The sequence below is a fragment of the Leptopilina heterotoma genome, unplaced genomic scaffold (assembly GCF_015476425.1).
Source record: "Leptopilina heterotoma isolate Lh14 unplaced genomic scaffold, ASM1547642v1 Lhet_362, whole genome shotgun sequence".
In the NCBI taxonomy this organism is placed as follows: domain Eukaryota; kingdom Metazoa; phylum Arthropoda; class Insecta; order Hymenoptera; family Figitidae; genus Leptopilina; species Leptopilina heterotoma.
The window spans coordinates 1,116,968-1,136,908 of NW_025111043.1; the positions used below are offsets into that span (position 1 = coordinate 1,116,968).

General features: G+C 29.2%; 2 protein-coding genes across 4 annotated transcripts in view; one reads left to right on the top strand and one right to left on the bottom strand.

Annotated features, from left to right (window-relative positions):
- LOC122505678 (netrin-1-like) overlaps positions 1–19,941 on the bottom strand; it is a 746,647-nt gene that overhangs the window by 297,652 nt on the left and 429,054 nt on the right. The gene's annotated exons all lie outside the window — the stretch shown is intronic.
- LOC122505677 lies at positions 4,774–7,709 on the top strand. Of its 2 annotated transcripts, none has more exons than XM_043617457.1 (2): positions 4,774–5,519; positions 5,601–7,709. In XM_043617457.1, the coding sequence occupies exons 1-2, from the start codon at positions 5,193–5,195 to the stop codon at positions 7,533–7,535; spliced, it is 2,262 nt and encodes a 753-aa protein (XP_043473392.1). In that variant the 5' UTR covers positions 4,774–5,192; the 3' UTR covers positions 7,536–7,709. The 2 variants fall into 2 exon arrangements, with proteins under 2 accessions (XP_043473392.1, XP_043473391.1); XM_043617456.1 differs by having other exon boundaries at positions 4,774–5,001; positions 5,187–7,709.

Here is a 19,941-nt window from a genome sequence, read left to right on the forward strand (position 1 = left end):
TAAAATATGTTATTTAAGTTTCTGTATGAAATGTCAAAAATCGATCATATTTAATAATTTTTTTTGACAAAGTAATTTAATTTTCGTAAATCAGAATTATTTAAATAATAAGTATTTTAAATATACTTTATTATTATTTAAATACTTTTTTGATTATCAACTGAGAAATATAAAAAAATTTACCTTAAAAATGAACCATTTTTCATTTTATCGGGATTTTGAATGTTTGTAATTTCGTTGGAGAAAACCCGATTTATGCCAAATTTTTGGAGCACGTAGATTGAAGCAATATCTTCCTGCTACTAAAATTTCGCGATGGGTTTTGCACTAGTTTTCAAAAGAAATTGATTTAAAAAAATTGTTTATTTTGAAGGTTAATGACAAGTATTATAGCTGACTTGAAGTTGGTTTGTTTTAAACTGACTTTAAAAAAATCGTTTTATTTTGAATTTGACTTTTATTGCAAGTAGCAAACCAACTTCAAGTTAGTTATAATACTTGTCTGTAACCTTCAAAATAAACAATTTTTTTAAATCAATTTCTTTTGAAAACTAGTGCAAAACCCATCGCGAAATTTTAGTAGCAGGAAGATATTGCTTCAATCAACATGCTCAAAAAATTTGGCATAAATCGGGTTTTCTCCAACGAAGTTACAAACATTCAAAATCCCGATAAAATGAAAAATGGTTCATTTTTAAGGTAAATTTTTTTATATTTCTCAGTTGATAATCAAAAAAGTATTTAAATAATAATAAAGTGTATTTAAAATACTTATTATTTAAATAATTCTGATTTACGAAAATTAAATTACTTTGTCAAAAAAAATTATTAAATATGATCGATTTTTGACATTTCATACAGAAACTTAAATAACATATTTTACAGTTTATTATAAATTATTTGATACTTTTATCCATTTCAAATCACAAATTAAGTCTTTAAAAATAAATATCAATCGCTTTTTTTATATTTCTCAAAGAGATTACTCCTTTTTTAAATATTTTGTAATGCCTGTCAATGTAACCTTTTTTCATGTACTCTCAATTTATAATATCTTTTTTCATATGAAATGAAATTATTTTTTACAAATCATTGTGCATTTCGTAATCCCAAAACATATAAGAATATTTTCCCGAAATATTGAAATTTTTTATAAAGATCAAAAATACATTAGGCGAAATAAAATGGTTTGACCCAAATTAGCAAAATAAAGTTTAATTACACAGGTAGTATATTATTGATTTATTTAATAAAACTATATTTTGTTAATTATTTAATATATTTAATATTTTGTTTAATATTTGTTTAATATTTACATCATAAGTCATATTAAATTTGTTAGAATTTAATTTTATTTCTTCTTTATCATTTTTATTTAATGAATCGTTTAACTCTGCTCAACATTATCTTTAATTTCTAAAATTGATTGAATATTAAAAGTTTTAATGAAAATTATGATGCATTAAGATCAGATGCCGTATAATTTATGCGATTCTTGTTTATTAGCGATATGATCTCAGATCATAATATGACGAAACATTTATATCTTTCACGTGGCGTGAAATCGTCGTGACATTGACGTAGTCATTAATCAAATACACGTATTTTTGGTTTTCATTCTTCACTTCATTTTTCTCAATCATCTCGAAGAGAGGTAGTAGTGAGAGAGAAAGTAAATTATCGAAGAAACTTAAAGTCCCAATTTTTTCTTCTAACAATAAATTAAACTGTATATCTAACATCCCTGGTAAAAATTTCGGACTAATTCCGGATTAAATACGGACAGATTATTACGGATTAGTTCGAAAATTGTACGAAAAAGGTCCGAAAATGATCCGCGTTAGTCTGATATTAATCCGAACGAAAACCTGAATCCGAAAACACTTTGGAGTAATCCTGGATGTCTACGAATTCAGTCCGCATAACAATCCGAATTTATGACCGGTGAAGAATTCTTCTAAAATAAGTACGGAATTATCCGAAATCAATGTGTAAAGAATACGGAATCAGTCCGCAACAATCCGAATTTAATCTAGTTAAAAAAACTTAATCCGTAAAATGTCCGAAGCAATCCGAACTCTGTAAGCAAGAAATCCGATATTAGTCCGCAACAATTTGAAATTAAGTGTTGCAAAATCCTATTCCGAAACAAGTACGAAACAATCCGTAAACTGTATGCAACGAATCCGGAAATTGTCTGCAACAATTGGGATTTAATCCAATTGAAAGACATAATTAGAAACAATCCGAAATCTGTATGCTAAGAATCCGAAAATTGGCTGAAATAATCCGGATTTAATCCAATTAAAAGGCATAATCCGAAACAATTTGGAATTATAGTGTGGTAAAATCATATTCCAAAACAAATACGAAACAATCCGAAATATATATGATAAGAATCCGGAAATAGTCGGACACCCGAATCATATTATATCCCTGGCAAAAATTTCTGACTAATCTGGATTAAATCCGGACATATTATTGTGGATTAGGACGATAATTCGTGGATTCATAATTTCGCTCAGATTAACGTTAGATTAATGCGGATCATTTTCGGATATTTTTCATATATTACGGAATAATGCTAAATCAGTATGTAAAGAATACGAAATCAGTCGGCAATAATCCGAAAGTAATCCAGTTGAAAGATTTAATCCGAAACAAGTATGGAACAATCCAAAATCTGTATGCAAAGATTTTGGTATAATATTGAATTTGGATTAATTTCACATTTGTAAGTTGCACATTATCAGACTAACTTCGGACTAGATTGGACTAATTCCGGATTCACTGGTTATACAAAAACCGTATTGAGTTTGGATTTATCCGGGCTAATTATGAGTGACAAAAACGAGGCGCATGAAAAGTCTCCAATTTTTATTATCCGAATCTTTATTTTATCGAAATTCTTTTCATCTAATAAGAATTAATTATAATTTCTTTTAATCGAAGCAATAATTGTCAAAAACATTTTTTTTGAATGACTAATCAACAGAATGTTTAATACTGCGAAAGAAAATTTTTTATAATCTTCAAATAACTGAATTATCATTTCTAAAAATTATTATTTATTATATTTCTTATTTACACTAATATTTTTATTTTTGAAATGTCAATTTTGATAGATATTATTTTATAGATTTGTTAATAATTATAATAATTATATTCCTGAATTATTATTCAATATAATTCAAATATTACCGAATTACCAATTCTTAAAAAATTTATTGTTCCTAATAATATTTTTTTATAATGTGTAAATGTTCTAAATTCTAAAGTATCTAAATTTTATTTTATCGAAATATCATTTGTTATAAAACTCTTTTCTTATAAATGTTTTTCAAAATAATTTTAACTTTTTCGAATTAACATTACTCATAATTTTCTTTACTCCTAATCATTCTTCTTTATAATTACTACATTTTCTAACTTGTATTTCTTCTAACTATAACTTTACCGAATTGTCACTTCTCATAATTATTATTACATCGAAATATTATTTTTCAAAATTTTTGTAATAACTAATAATTTTTTATACAAATTTTTTTATTGTATAATAACCAGTTTTTATAATTTTATTTTATTCGAATAATTATTTCGTATACTTTTTTTCTTACCGAAATTATATTTTAAATATTTTTGTTTAACCGATTTTTTATTTTTCCTAATATTCATTTATTCAAATAATTTTTTTTCATAATTTCTATATTTCCTAATTCGTATTTTACATAACATACATTTTTTCTAAGATTTAAATTCTCTAATTTTTTATTTTCCTAACCTATAAATGACATAATAAGAATTGCACCGAATAGTTATGTCACATACAGAGTATCCGGTTTCGATGTTTCCCATCTCTGAAGAATATGGCGCCAAATTTTAAAAAATTTTATTATTTTATTATTTAAAAATTATTAATTATTGCAAATATTGTTTAAAACAGTTTCCCTAATGATATTTAATTGTTTTAAACGATATTTGTAATAATTAATAATGTTTAAATAATAAAATAATAACATTTTTTCAAATTTGGCGCCATATTCTTCAGAGATGGGAAACATCGTAACCGGATACTCTGTATGTGAAATAACTATTCGGTGCAATTCTTATTATGTCATTTATAGGTTAGGAAAATAAAAAATTAGAGAATTTAAATCTTACAAAAAATGTATGTTATGTAAAATACGAATTAGGAAATATAGAAATTATGAAAAAAAATTATTTGAATAAATGAATATTAGGAAAAATAAAAAATCGGTTAAAAAAAAATATTTAAAATATAATTTCGGTAAGAAAAAAATTATACGAAATAATTATTCGAATAAAATAAAATTATAAAAACTGGTTATTATACAATAAAAAAATTTGTATAAAAAATTATTAGTTATTACAAAAATTTTGAAAAATAATATTTCGATGTAATAATAATTATGAGAAGTGACAATTCGGTAAAGTTATAGTTAGAAGAAATACAAGTTAGAAAATGTAGTAATTATAAAGAAGAATGATTAGGAGTAAAGAAAATTATGAGTAATGTTAATTCGAAAAAGTTAAAATTATTTTGAAAAACATTTATAAGAAAAGAGTTTTATAACAAATGATATTTCAATAAAATAAAATTTAGAGACTTTAAAATATAGAACATTTACACATTATAAAGAAATATTATTAGGAACAATAAATTTTTTAAGAATTGGTAATTCGGTAATATTTGAATTATATTGAATAATAATTCAGGAATATAGGGTAGGGTGGGGCATTACTATTCGCGGGGCGTAACTATTCTTTAGTCCTGGAGAGAAAACTATTCATCCGATTAAAGTTTTTTTTACAGTGTATACTTGTCATGTGAAATAAACATTGTATGCCAAATTTGAGCTTCTGGCGCCATCTATCATAGGAGTTAGGTACCCAAATGTGATTTTGACACACTCGCTTACTTGTTTTCACTCATTTAGTCTGCCATTGTTAATAGTGATAAACGGTGGGAAAAAATTTCGGGTAAGTGTTTTCTAAAGTCAAATTTAGTGCTGAACACGAATATCATAATGGATTTTCGATATTCTATTGTTCAAAAATTTTACAAGTGTTTTTTCAAAAAATGGTCCGGTGGGGCGTAACTATTCTTTCACTGACGACAGCGAAAACTACAAAACAGTGTATGTTTTTTGTGTGTTTGTTTTTAGGTTAGAATGGTAAGACATTGGAAAAGAAAAAATCCTCCAATTAACAAAGAAGATTTGGAAAAAGCAATTAAGGAAGTATCAAAAGGTAAAACAATAAAAGAAACAGCAAAAGAATTTGGTTTATGCTATGGGACTTTACGTTTTCATTGCATCAATATTCCAACTTGTGTAAGCAAACGACCAAGAGTTTTATCACCAGTTCTGCAAGAAGCATTGTCTGAGATAAAGGAAGGAATGAGTATAAATAAAGCGTCGAAAAATTTTGAATTAAACTACGAAACACTGCGTATTGCAGCGAAAAAAGAAAATGTTGAAATAAATAAATTTAGACAGGTTAGTATGAACGTTCTATTACTTTTTATTTTGGCAACAACTGATTCATTATTTTATTTTCAAATGACCTTTTTTTTAAAGGTTTTCACAAATGAGCAAGAAAATGCATTAATGGTTCACTTACTAAAGTCTTCTGAAATATTTTACGGTCTGACAACTGGAAATGTCCGTTCGCTTGCATACGATTTGGCCAAAAAACTTAACATCTTCATGCCAGAAAGTTGGAAAATAAATAAGATGGCCGGCAAAGATTGGTTGCAAAGTTTCATGAAACGTCATCCTAATTTATCACTTAGAAAACCACAATCCACAAGCTTAGCTAGAGCATCGGCATTTAATCAACACAATGTTGATTCATTTTTTCTCAACTTAAATAAAGTGATGGATGAGGTGCGGTTCGATCCTGGAAATATATGGAATATGGATGAGACTGGCTTATCCACAGTTCATCAGCCTGGTCGTGTTGTGGCACAGCGAGGCGCCAAACAAGTTAGCAAAATGACATCAGGCGAACGTGGCACTTCAATTACAATTGCGGTTGCAGTATCAGCTACGGGAAATAAGACACCGCCATTTTTCATTTTTCCACGTGTTCGCAATAAGCCGGAATTTTTGCGTAATGCACCGAATGGTTCTCGCTCAGCTGCAAATGGTTCTGGATGGATGACAAAATCCACATTTCTCGATTTTTTGAATCATTTCCAGAAAACTGCTCATTCATCTCCGCAGAACCCAACTCTGTTATTGTTCGACAATCACGAATCGCACATTTCAAGCGAAGCGATGCAGTTTTGCATCGACAATGGGATTCATGTAGTGTCATTTCCACCACATTGCACGCACAAGATGCAACCACTAGATCGCAGTGTTTTTGGACCATTTAAAAAGGCCATTACTGTAGCTTGCGATGATTGGATGCGACGCTATGTTACAAACATTACCATCCACAACTTAGCAGAAATTATAAAAGAACCATTTATTCGAGCATTCACACATTCAAATATCGAAGAAGGGTTTCGCTGCACCGGTATCTATCCGCCAAATTCAAACATTTTCTTTGATAGCGATTTTGCACCATCTAGTGTCACTGACCGACCACTAATAAATGTGACTGACATTGCAGCAGAATGTGATATTGAAGACGATTTGCAAGAAAGAGAAATAGATGGAGCGAATTTAATCGAATTAGACTCTCTAAATTTGGACGAAACTATTCAAAACATCATGCCGTTTCCGAAAGCACCAGCTCGAAAAGAAACTGCACGTGGTCGCAGACGTGGTAGAACCCAAATATTAACCAGCCCCGAAGTTATGGGAGAAATTCGAAGAAAAGAAGCGGAAATTATAGCGAAAAAACGTGAAATTGGACGAGGACGACCTCGTGGGCGACCTCGTGGAAGTGGGCGAAATATAAATTCAACTGCTGGCTGCAATTCAAATATAAGCCCTGAAATTGTAGAAGTAATTCTAAACGAAGAAGTGGAAATTACGGCGCAAAATCGTGGAACTGGACGAGGACGACCTAGTGGACGACCTTGTGGGCGACCTCGTGGAAGTGGGCGAAATATAAATTCAACTGCTGGCTGCAATTCAAATATCAACCCTGAAATTGTAGAAGTAATTCTAAACGAAGAAGTGGAAATTACGGCGCAAAATCGTGGAACTGGACGAGGACGACCTAGTGGACGACCTCGTGGACGACCTCGTGGAAGTATGCGAAATATTAGCCCAATTGCTGGGCCCAGTTCAAATATCAGCTGCGAAATTGGACGGGGACGACCTCGTGGTCGACCACGTGGAAGTGGACGTTCAAAAAAAATACCTTCATCTTCTGAGAGTGATTTGGATTTGAGTATGGAGGATAAGTGCTGCGTGTGCAATAAATCCATTTCTTTAGGACTTTCCTATCAAACATGCGTATCGTGTTTGGAAAAGGCACACGTTACATGTTCAAGAATTGAGTTAAACTGGGCTTGCGTCAATTGTGTCTTAAGCGACGAAGAAATGGACATATAAGAAAATTTTTTTTAATATTTTATGTTTTCTTATTTCTTGATATATTTTATACAATAATAAATTTTATTACTGTTGGTAGTAGTTTTTAATATATTGTATAACTACAGATAAAAATTTGATTTAATTTGGATAATAAAAACAATATTTATTGTATTTTTTAGTATTATATCAGTAATAGCTGAAAGAATAGTTACGCCCCTCGTTTTCTTCGACATCAAAAAAAATTTTTTTTCGTAAAATCGCTGTAGTTCGCAACAGAATTGAGCTACAGCAAAATAATACATGGCAAAATTGTAGCTAAGAAGTCAAGCTTTCAAACGGTTCTACTCATTATTTTTTTTTTTTTTAAATAAATTTTGTAGACTCAAAAATCCAAACAAGAATAGTAATGCCCCACCCTACCCTAATTATTATAATTATTAACAAATGCCTGTATAAATTGTTATGTAATTTACACAACTTACGTAAGTTACGTAAATAACAAAAGTGAGTTACATAAACAAGTGAGTTAACTTACGTAAATAACGTAAGTTACGTAAATAATATAAGTTACGTAAATAATGTAAGTTACGTAAATAACGTAAGTTGTACTTACATAAATAGCTTAAGTTACGTAATGAACGAATTATTGTAAATTGCACTAATTAGGTAACTTACGTACTTTACGCAAGTCATGAATAACAAAAAAAAATTTTTATCCCACATGCACAAAAATGGAGCTTTTAGATAGCTAAAACGACAGGGAGTAAAGTCACTCATTTGTTCGACCATATGAAAATGGCGTCTATTTTCTCCCATGTGCAAACATAACCGCTGATCCCATGCGTTATTTTTGCCAAAGGGAGAAAACGCCGCCATTTTCATATAGGTCGAACAAGTGACTGACTTTTATTCCCAGTCGTCTGCTATCTGAAATCGACACTTTTGTGCATTAGGAATAAAAAATATCGTACACTGAGAGACCTTTGGGTCGGCGGCGGAACTTCATGTTGGACTGCAGCCCAAGTACTAGTTTCGGTGCGCTACGTTCCCAAATTTTGTCGCGTGACTGTCAAAAAGTGAAAGTGAGCAGCGCGCCAAAATAGTGAGTGGGCAGCTGTCAACAATTTTTGCCCAACACTGAACAAAATTTATTTTAATCAGAAAATTTAAATTATTTTTTAAATCTTGTAAAAAAATTTTGTATAACTGAGAGGCATTTAAATATTGTTCTGTACATAAAAGAATTTAAAAATGTCTAGCTAAAGTTAATAACAGATAAATTATAAATAGAAATAATAGATAAAATATCATAAATTTAGTCAATTAGTTAAAAATAAATTTATTTTTCAATAATCCATTTCAATGGTAGTCAATTTGTTATTATACCGTACATATTAGGCTGAGTCTACAACAGAAAAAATAATGTGTAGAAAATTGTGTAATATATAGTGTAATTGCCCCTGACAGTTGTCAATGCCAAAAACAATACACATTACACTACAAATTACACATTATTTTTTTCTATTGTAGACGCAGCCTTAAGACTTACAAACACAAAAAAACACATGATTTTTACACACACATACTTCAATAACATACATACATACATTTACAAAATATGTTTCGTAGCAATAAAATGAACTTTATTTTGAATAAGAGACAAACAAGGATCTATAAACATTAAATTGTCACATTTTATAAATTTGTTTTGAACATTCGCCTCAGTCACTACGTATGCGTGAAAGTGTTCATCAAACGATATTTCTTTAAAAATTTTTAACTCGAAAAAAGTATAATTATCTTTATTGAAAATTCTTTTAATTTTTCCGAATTGTTTTTCACTATCTGCTATATCTGTGACTAATACAGTTCCAATTTTATAAGAAATACCATTTACATTTACTTTTGCAGTAGACTCATTTTCGCTTTGAAGATCTAAGTTTTCGTATTCTAAGTCAGTTTCGTCAAAAGTGTCAAGATTAATTAGATCTCTAAATTCTAGAGAATGAAGAATTTGACAATTGTGAAGTGTCTGCTTAATATCAACAGTCTTTAATAAATTAATCCTATTATTTGATGATAATGCATTCAATTTTATTTTTCGATGAAATGCCTCAAATCTCATAGACGAAAAATGAATGCACGGTCTATTCTCTAATAATATTCTAGGGTAATGCACGAGATTATGAAATTTAGGTTTTAGAAAACCGAATAGGTTTGAATACATTTTCAGAAGATTTTCTATAAGTGATTTCAAATTATTAATATCCGATTTGATTATACGCGGAGATACTACAATATCAATGATCTGTCGCAGGCATTTGTATAACTCCCAATATTTGTTATCTGTAGGAATTTTGTCACCAATAATTAACCCAAAATACCTAACAAGAGTAAGCATTTCAGACGCTCACGGTACGCTGGAACCAATCTCAACCCTTAACATTCTCCCTTTCAAAGATTCCTGTTGCAACTTGTTCGGGGTACCTCACTGAATATTTTCTGACAAGAAAAATCAAAATCCGTCGGGCGCTTTTTTTAATTTCAATTTTTGTGTTTTAGCGCCAAATTTAAAAAAAACTGGTTTTAATGATCATTTTAAAAAAAATTCAACTTCAACTGGTCAAATTTTGTTCCAGAAATCGTACAAAACCATAATTCTGGTAGAAAATTTTCCGTATAATCGGAATCTGACATTGGCTTTCGAAATTAAAGCAGCGGTATCCCAGAAAATCTGGAAAACTGTAAATATTATAAAAAAAATCTCACCGTCGTTTTTTTCAAATTGTCTGTCAAATTTTATAAAAATAAGTGCAATTTCAAAATTTATCAAAATTTTGTTTTACAAGTGACATATCTGTCAACCGAAAATTTTTTCTTTTGTTATCAACAGAAGGTCAACTTTCAGTTGGTTATTAAAGAGTGCGACGTACAATTGTGTTCTCCAGCAATTAGTGCCAAAAATTATCTACTTTTTTTTTCTCATTGTAAAAGTTATCGTTGTTTACATAAGATATTCATCGAATTCAATCGGGCAAGTAGCCTTTATTATAGTTTCAGACCTAACCTTAAAAAATTTAAAGAGACTGTTTCATATTGTCGCGAGGTATTATGGTCACGTTGTTTCTCCTCAAATTAATCTTGTGGACAGAAGTGGGCCACTGCATTAAAGTTCCGTTTTGACATTTAGTGATTTTGTATAAACTAATGAAGTGGTTCTATGAATTATTTTGAATTTTTAGCAATCACGTCACCAAGAAAGGCTAAACCAACTGGCTATGAACTCATTGACTACGACAAATTACTTTATGCTATGAGTCAAATAAAAATTAATAAAATTTCTGAACGCCCTTCTTGTGCTTAATTTTACAATACTATTTATTGAAAAAATTAATCATTTAACATAAACAATCATAGTGCTGATCATTTTTCTTATTTTAGATGGAAAACTTAGGAGGCCTACTTCTGTCTACAAAATCATGATATCGCAAATTTCTCTTTTTTTGCATAACGATGTTAAACAATATGTTAAAATTAAGAATTTTAAAATGTGAGTTTGCCTAAAGTTAGGTATTCACTATTTATATATTTAATAACTGAAAGAAAATTTAAATCAGAAAATTGAAAATCAGTAGGAACGTTGTAAACAGACTCTAGATTTTCTCAACTTTTAAATTCCGATTATACGGAAAATTTTCTACCAGAATTATGGTTTTGTATAATTTCTTAAACAAAATTTGACCAGTTGAAGTTGAATTTTTCTTTAAATGATCATAAAAACCAGTCTTTTTTTTAATTTGGCGCTAAAAACACAAAAATTGAAATTAAAAAAAAGCGCCCGACGGATTTTGATTTTTCTTGTCAGAAAATATTCAGTGAGGTTCCCCGAATTAGTTGCAACAGGAATCTTTGAAAGGGAGAATGTTAAAGGTTGAGATTGGTTCCAGGGTACCGTGCGCTGACATTTTTAAATTTAATTTATTTTTTAAACATGAAACTGAAATTTTTGGAGGCCTATTGGAATATTGTCAGTTAAATTGAAATTCTGAATTGTAATATTTAAAAACTCTTATGTAAAATATTCACATTTATACACAAAAATATAAATAATTGAATGCATTATATATAAACATACGCCTTTAAAAAGATCGTGCATAACATCAACACTTAAATTTTGTGTTAAATGAAAATTTTTTATCTCATGAAATGCACAACGTTCCTTTATTCCAGTGGTGGATACATTTTTTGCAAAAACATCTTCTTCATAATTTTTTTCAGTTCTCAAATCCTCTTTTTTTCTATATTATTTATATGTAAATTATCGGAATTGATTTTACAAAATCTACAAACAAAGTTTGCCTTAAAAGACTCCGTGAATCCTAATATGCTGTTCAAACCTAAATTATCGCCTAAAATTAGGACGAGTTGGAATTTGACAGTATAAATTACATTATTTATATTAATTGTAATTCCTACCTCTGGAAGAAAATTAATTTCTTTAATCAAATGTTCAAAAACTTTCGAATTTTCCGTGTTTTTTTTATCTTTGACATAAAATAAAGTTGAAAAGAATATTGTATTTAACTTAGAAGCAATGCACTAGGGCAAACAGGCAATGGAGGCATAAACTGCGCCAAATTTATTTTCACCTGAATGGCTACCTAATGCATTACCTACTTCTATATCGTCATAGAACAAGAAAAGGGGTAGTATTATTTCATTTTTAAGTTGCATTGAATATCTGTGTTTCCATAAATTAACTTGAACAATTATATATATTGGGGTGATGTGCAACACCAGTAAAATTCAGGTATGTAATGCATAAATATGGATGAAAATCTCTTTAATTATTTATTTTAGGCTTTTTCAATGTAAACTAATCGAAATCTGACAAAAAAAAAATTTACTAAGGTATAGTTGACCTCTAAAAAGTGGAGATTTCACTAAAAAAAAAAATTTTTTTTGTTTAATTTTTTATTTATTCATAACTGAATAAGGAATATAATTAAAGGAAAATAACTAATAATTTTTTATTCATCATGTGAATCGCAGTTATGGCACGTAAAAAGTAGTTACGTCGACCCCAAAAAAAGTGTTGCACATCACCCCAAATATGATATTTTGCGAAAAATGATTTGTACGCAATACAATGCAATGGAAACACAAAATATAAAAAGATATTTAAAAACACTTAAAAAAGCAACAATAAGCACATTCTCATCTATAAAATAAATTAAAACCCTTCACGAAACGACAAGAAATGTAAAGCACGAGAAATATTTCCTTCTCGAGAAATTTTAGTCTACTTACGTACAGCAAACCTAGCTGCGAGCTGTCTCGTGAGTTTTATATCAAAAACAAGCTACTGAGGATACAAACAAATGGCAATACACGTGGTGAGAGTAATCAGCGACCCCGAAAACCCCCGAGTAAGTAATTCCATGCAATTTTATCGATTTTCAAACATTTTTATCCGCCATATTGGATCCTCCATTTTGAATTTTAACAATTTAACTTCATATTCGTAATCAGCGACCGCAAAAACTTCCGAGTGAGTAATTCCATGCAATTTTATCTATTTTAAAAAATTTTTATCCGCCATATTGGATCCACTATTTTGAATTTTAAAAATTAAACTTCATATTTGTAATCAGCGACCCCAAAAACCCCCGAGTGAGTAATTTCACGCAATTTTATCGATTTTCAAAAATTTTTATCCGCCATACTGGATCCGCCATATTGAATTTTAAAAATTAAACTTCATATTCGTAATCAGCGATCCGAAAAACCCCCGAGTAAGTAATTTCATGCAATTTTATCGATTTTCAAAAATTTTTATCCGCCATATTGGATCCGCCATTTTGAATTTTTTAAATTAAACTTCATATTCGTAATCAGCAACCCTGAAAACCCCCGAGAAGTAATTTTCAGATGATTTAAATCAAGTTTTTAATATTGATGATGCTTTTGCTATTTATCAAGTATTTTGCTCTGATTTTTCTGCCATTTTAGATCCGCCATTTTGAATTTTCAAGTTGTCAATTACACAGTTCGAATGTACAACTATTTTATCCACCTATAGCATACATGAGACCCGCCCAAAAAAATCTTATTGATGTGAAAAGCGTGTTTCAAAAAAAAACATACGATTTTTTCAGTATTTTCTCCATTTTGGGCGCCATATTGGTTTTCTTGATGGTCGAAATGCTTTTTCGACCCCGGATTCTGAAAGAGCGGACCTCAATACCCCCTAGTATTGAAGGGTTTTTAAAAGTCTTATCATTTAGGATAAAAATTCTTACCTTGAACTTCAGTCAAAAATGTTGGACATTTGGGCGTTAATGGGTTAATACAGTGTTTGGATTTATTAAAGTAACTATAGTAATCGCTCCTACTAAATTCTTAATAAATTACATAAATAGTTTTCGTAATCATTACAAAAAGTGGTCACATATCCGAGCTGTAATATAGACTATTGTAATCATTACGAAAGAAATTTTTTCCGTGTAGTTGCATATAATCTGACTAACTTCGGACTAAATCGGACTAATTACGGATTCAATAGTTATAAAAAACTATATTCAGTTCAAACTTAGGGTGAAAAAACTCCACAATAAACCGTACTCTTGCGGACAAATTCCGGATTAGTCCGAAATCGGTCCGACTTTTTTTGTTTAAGGTATTTACTTATGATAGATAAAATATTTACTTCTGCAGTCAATTTGTTTTTACAAATTTACTAGTATTATTAGTTATCTTTTTTTAATATTATAATTAACACTGATGTGTTAGTTTTTTGTAATTTCTTTTCGTGGCACTTCATAAATTCTATTATGAATTTGAAATCCTATTCGATTTCAGTGCGTTATAATGTTAGATAGGTGTAGGTTCGAATCCCCAAGCGTAAGAAATTTTAAGATAATGTAAATAAAATTGCGATAGGTATATTGAAAAATATGTTGAATGTACCATAAAGTAATGATAATTAATATGTGTAATAATAATTATTTTTTTATTAACAATCACTAAATTGTCCGGTATAATTTTTGACTGTTTCGGACTAATTCCGGATTCACTAGTTAAAATTAACTGAATAATGTCGGACTTCATCGGACCAACTCCGGATTTACTAGTTGTTCACAAACCGTATAGAGTTCGGATTTATCCGAATTAATTTCGGGTGACAAAAACCTGACCATAAACCGCACTGTTTCGGACAAATTTCGGATTAGTCCGAAATTTGTCCGGTTTTTTAACCAGGGATAATAATATATGTATATGTTCTTACATATATTACAAAAATATATCACTGGGTATCTTAGGATATCATGAAAACACACTGTGGATATCATAGGGATGTCCTCCTTGTATTCATTTATATTCAAAATATAAGTAAAAAAATTTTGATATTTTTTCACATTTCCTCTGAAATGTAACTTATTCTAGAGATTTTTGTATTATATCCTTAGGATATTCTAAGGATTTCTTTTATATATCCCGAAGATATCCTAAAGATATCCTTTGATATAAAAAAAGAAATAGAAATAAAAAATAAATATAATATTATAAAATATATAAAGAAAAATAAAAAATATATATTATAAAATATATTATAAAATATATAAATATATATATATAAAATATATAAAATAAATATATAAAATATATAAATATATAATATATTATATTATATATTTAAATATAATATTATAAAATATATAAAGATATCCCTTTTATGTCATACATATATGAGGCATTTTACGTGAAATGTCCTGACTCAGGCGCGAGCTGACAGTGAGTTCAGGCTTTACGAAGCTTGATTGAGGCTTGGTCAGTATTAGTTGAAGATTGGTGGGACAGCGAAAGCAAGGCTGCTTGAGTCCGGAATAGTAACATCGATGTAAACCTGACGCTCAGTCTTTGTTGAAGCGACTGGCGTTCAATCTTCAATCAATGCTGCGGAAGCCGAAAGCAGGACTGAACAAGACTGCTTCCACTGTTTCCAAATTTACACGCTTCTCACGCGTTCATTCAATATAACGTGAATATATTAATTATTATTATTAATAATAAACAGTATTGTTATTAATATATATGTATTTACATATTTAATGACAATAAGTTATTATTATAATAATTATATTATTTTCATATAAATATTATATTACTAACAATAAATGTCATTTAACATAATAATATTGAAAAATAATTTTAGCAAAAAAAGACAATTTATGATAATTGGTACATTTTTTAACTTCATTTTTAACAGACTTTTAATATTATTTACAAACAAGTTCACAAGTTTCTTTTCACAACACTTATTAACTATACAGATTAAATAGTAATTTTAGTATTTTATGTAAACGCTTATAATGAAAAAATCCGCTCGCATGTGGGATCGAACTCACGTCCCCCCGCCCCAGACGCATTCCGAAAGTCCTTGACGCAACCACCCGCACGGCCACTGAGTCTCGATGAGACCTCGGACTAATAAAATATATTAATGCCAGTGCCGTATACTTTGTTACTTATAAGGGCAAAGTGAAAACTATGACTAAAAATTTTACACATACAAATCCTGAATTATTTTAATTATTAAAAATGAATATTAAATAATTCATAATAAAATTGTAATCATTACAAAATTCAACTTTTAAAACATTTTACAATTAAAAATATTTAATGGATAATTTAATAAACATCGATAAATAATTGATATTTTTTATTATTCAGTAACAAAATTATTAACATTTATTATTAGATATATTAATAATATATTATTTAAATAAATATAATTTGGAATAATAATGAATTATAATGTTAAATATTATAATTATTATTAATTATAATAATATTTATTAATTGAACAATAATTATTAATAATTATAATAATTAAGTAATAAATAAATAATAATTAATTAAATTAATATTAAAAGTTAACATAATTATTAAAATTATTAAATATGATGCAGTGTCAGGAATATTTATTGCACATTTTAATTATTATTTATTAATTATCTATAGTAATTTTGAAAACATTTATAAAAAAAATTTTCCATTTAACTGTCTTTAAATATGAATATTACAAATAATAATATATTTATACTAAATAAATATAAATATTTATTTATCAATTGATAACTTAATGTTAATTATTATTATTATTATTTGAAACAATTATTATAATTATAATTATTATAATATTGTTTAATTAAGTGAACACGGTAATAAATAAAGATAAACTGAATATTGTGTAAAGATTGATTCAAGCTTGAATCAAGATTAGATGTTCGAGCTTCACTCATAAAGATTGACCGAGTCTTGAATCGAGCATGGGACGAGCATTGGGTCCAATGTTGAACCAATATTGAACTAATATTGATTGACAGTGATGTAAAGACTGCTTCTACTGTGAGTTACCCACACTGAGCGTTCAAGACTCAATCAACCTTTAATCTATCGTCAGCATTGGTCATTCGCGCCTGGGGAGTTGAAACTTCAACTTCTTGAAAAAAAATTGAAACTCAGGGAATTTGTTGTTCTATCAAGTAGAAATGTGCCCCAAAAAACATTTTTGATTTTTCCCAAAAATCGGTCCGTTTTATTTAAAAATAAATTATTGCAAACGAAATCTGCTGCGTCGCGGTTGCACTGAGCTGCGTGGCACCCGACGTGACGCGAGGCGACCGCGCCGCAATTTATTCTTTGAAATTTAATAACTCAAAAACAAAAAAAGGACATTCTGCTTAATTAACATGTCAATAAGAAAAAACCTCAGCTTTCGTTTGCAATAATTTATTTTCAAATAAAACGGACCGATTTTTGGGAAATTGAAAATTAAATATTAATTGTTATAAAGTTACTACAGTTCTGTCAATAAATCCCGAGTACAACTGTACGTGCAAACTATACTATAAGACAATTAAATACAAAACTTTGATTTCAAAATAAAACATGAACCAACAATAATTCTAAAACTATCTTATCCGTATCCGGTTAGAACTTTGTTCTAACTGGAACGCATTAGGACTTCTTCTCTTGCGCGGGGTTGCTGGTCCTCTATCGGACGCGTCCCAGGTGGCGTATAGGGTTGCTTCCTAGAAATAGGTGGTATTGAGGAAATCAAATACTCGTCGTACAGTTTTCCTGATCTCTGGCGTGGCTCTGGGTAGAGAAACTGACCAGTGCCCGACTAGTGTGTGACGCTGTTCCCGACCAATGCCCTACTTAGGGAAAAACTGGTCAGGGCCTCGTCAGTTTTTCTTAAAATTGCCCCATTTTGTGAGGTTAATTTTATTTAAAAGAAATTACAATAAAATTACTGTAATTAAAAATATTATTATATTAGAAACATAATGAACATATTCATTATATATACAACATATTGATACATAACATAATGAGGTAGGGGAGAGTGGGGCAAGACGGAATACTTAAGGTTTAAAGCGCAAAAAACGAAAATTATCGAATATATACTTTATTATTTTTTTTAATTATCATCTTTGGAAATAAGTCTTTCGTAAAAAAGGCGTACAAAGGCCATCTGTTTCTTAAAAAAGCTTATAATTAATAATATTGAAAAAATTGCAAATCTCCCCATCTTGCCCCACCGGCGGGTAAGATGGGGTACCCGTAGGGGTAAGATGGGGTACTAAAAAAAACAACCTATTTCTGTCGACAAATTTTACAAGTAAAGGTTGCATTTTTATCTTTCACATCGACACCAGCACAACTGCTCAAAGCCCATTGGACGCAGACAGAACAAGCAGCCCAGCCTTCATTTGAGTCTAAATAATAACCATTGCAATATAGACAAGGTGTATTTTTCACTTTACCATCGCTAATTGATGATTTAACCTGACAAACTTTTTTCTTTTTGGCCACTTTTATTTTATTCAGTCTTGATTTAAGTAGTTTTCTAAACTTCTCTTATTTCTCTTTTCTTTTGCTTAATTTGTGTACCCCGTCTTGCCCCACTCTCCCCTACCCTATCTTGCCCCCACCTACGAAATTGAAGAAAATTATTAATTACTACAATTTACGATTCAACAAAAAAAAAAAACATATGGGCAATTCCACGTGAGATTTAAGTCGACCTCTTAAAATCGGCCAAAAATATTTTTTTTCTATTCTGTATCGAAAAAAAAGAAACGTATTTTTTTATTTATGTTTAATTGTTCAAATTTTCGAGTTATGAATTTTCGAAAATTTGGACTTCTAATTGTAGACCTATATTCAGTAGCTTATAAGTCCGAAAATATTGAGTTTAGAAAAAAGTTGTCAAAGAATGATAGTTTTAGTTTTCTTTCGACTGTTAATAAAAGTAAACAAAAAAATTTTTTTTTTAATTTTTTATTAAAAAAAAAATTTTTTTTATAAACAAATTAATTTTTTTTAACTTTAAGCCGGATTTTTTTTTTATTTTTTTTATTTTCTTGTACCTTATAATATAGAGAAGATTTTCCAAAAAGTCCCGAAATGGGCCTGATGTGTTAAATGAGTTTTAAAATATTTTCAAAAATCACTTGCAAACATCACAGTGGGATTTTTTTTACATTTAACTTTTTAAAACTGATTACAGCGTAGACTCTTTTATTTAAAACAAAGAACACTCAAATATATTACAAATTATACGCTGTAGACAGTTTTAGAAAGTTAATTGTAAAAAAATCCCACTGTGATGCTTGCAATTGATTTTTGAAAATATTTTAAAACTCATTTAACACATCAGGCCCATTTCGGGACTTTTTGGAAAATCTTCTCTAAATAATAAGGTACAAAAAAATAAAAAAAAATAAAAAAAAATCCGGCCCAAAGTTAAAAAAAATTAATTTGTTGATAAAAAAAAATTTTTTGTTTACATTTCTTAAAAGTCGAAAGAAAACTAAAACTTTCATTCTTTGACAACTTTTTCCTAAACTCAATATTTTCGGACTTATAAGCTACTGAATATAGGTCTACAATTAAAAGTCCAAATTTTTGAAAATTCATAACTCGAAAATTTGGACAATATTAAACATAAATAAAAAAATACGTATCTGTTTTTTTCGATACAGAATAGAAAAAAAGTATTTTTGGCCGATTTTAAGAGGTCAATTTAAATCTCACGTGGAATTGCCCATATGCTTCCCTTTTTCTATAACCCTTGCCAGTTATAAAAAATTTTATAAAGTTAATTAACTGTTATTATTAAATAATAAACGCCTCCTAAAAAAAGTGAAAAAATCACAAGAAAATCGTCGAAAACAGTTTTTTTAGTAAAACAGATAAAAGATTTGTTCTCGTGGCTTTTAGGTTTTGTAAACAAGAAACTATCGTCTCGGTGCAGTATTATGTAAAATATAATCGCGATTGGTTAATTCGTTTGTTAAAAAGGTCCGGTACCCCGTCTTACCCGCTACCCCGTCTTGCCCCACTCACCCCT

Excerpts from the sequence above, each read along its gene's own strand:
- LOC122505677 (XM_043617456.1), top strand. The coding sequence starts at position 5,193 with ATGGTAAGACATTGGAAAAGAAAAAATCCTCCAATTAACAAAGAAGAT.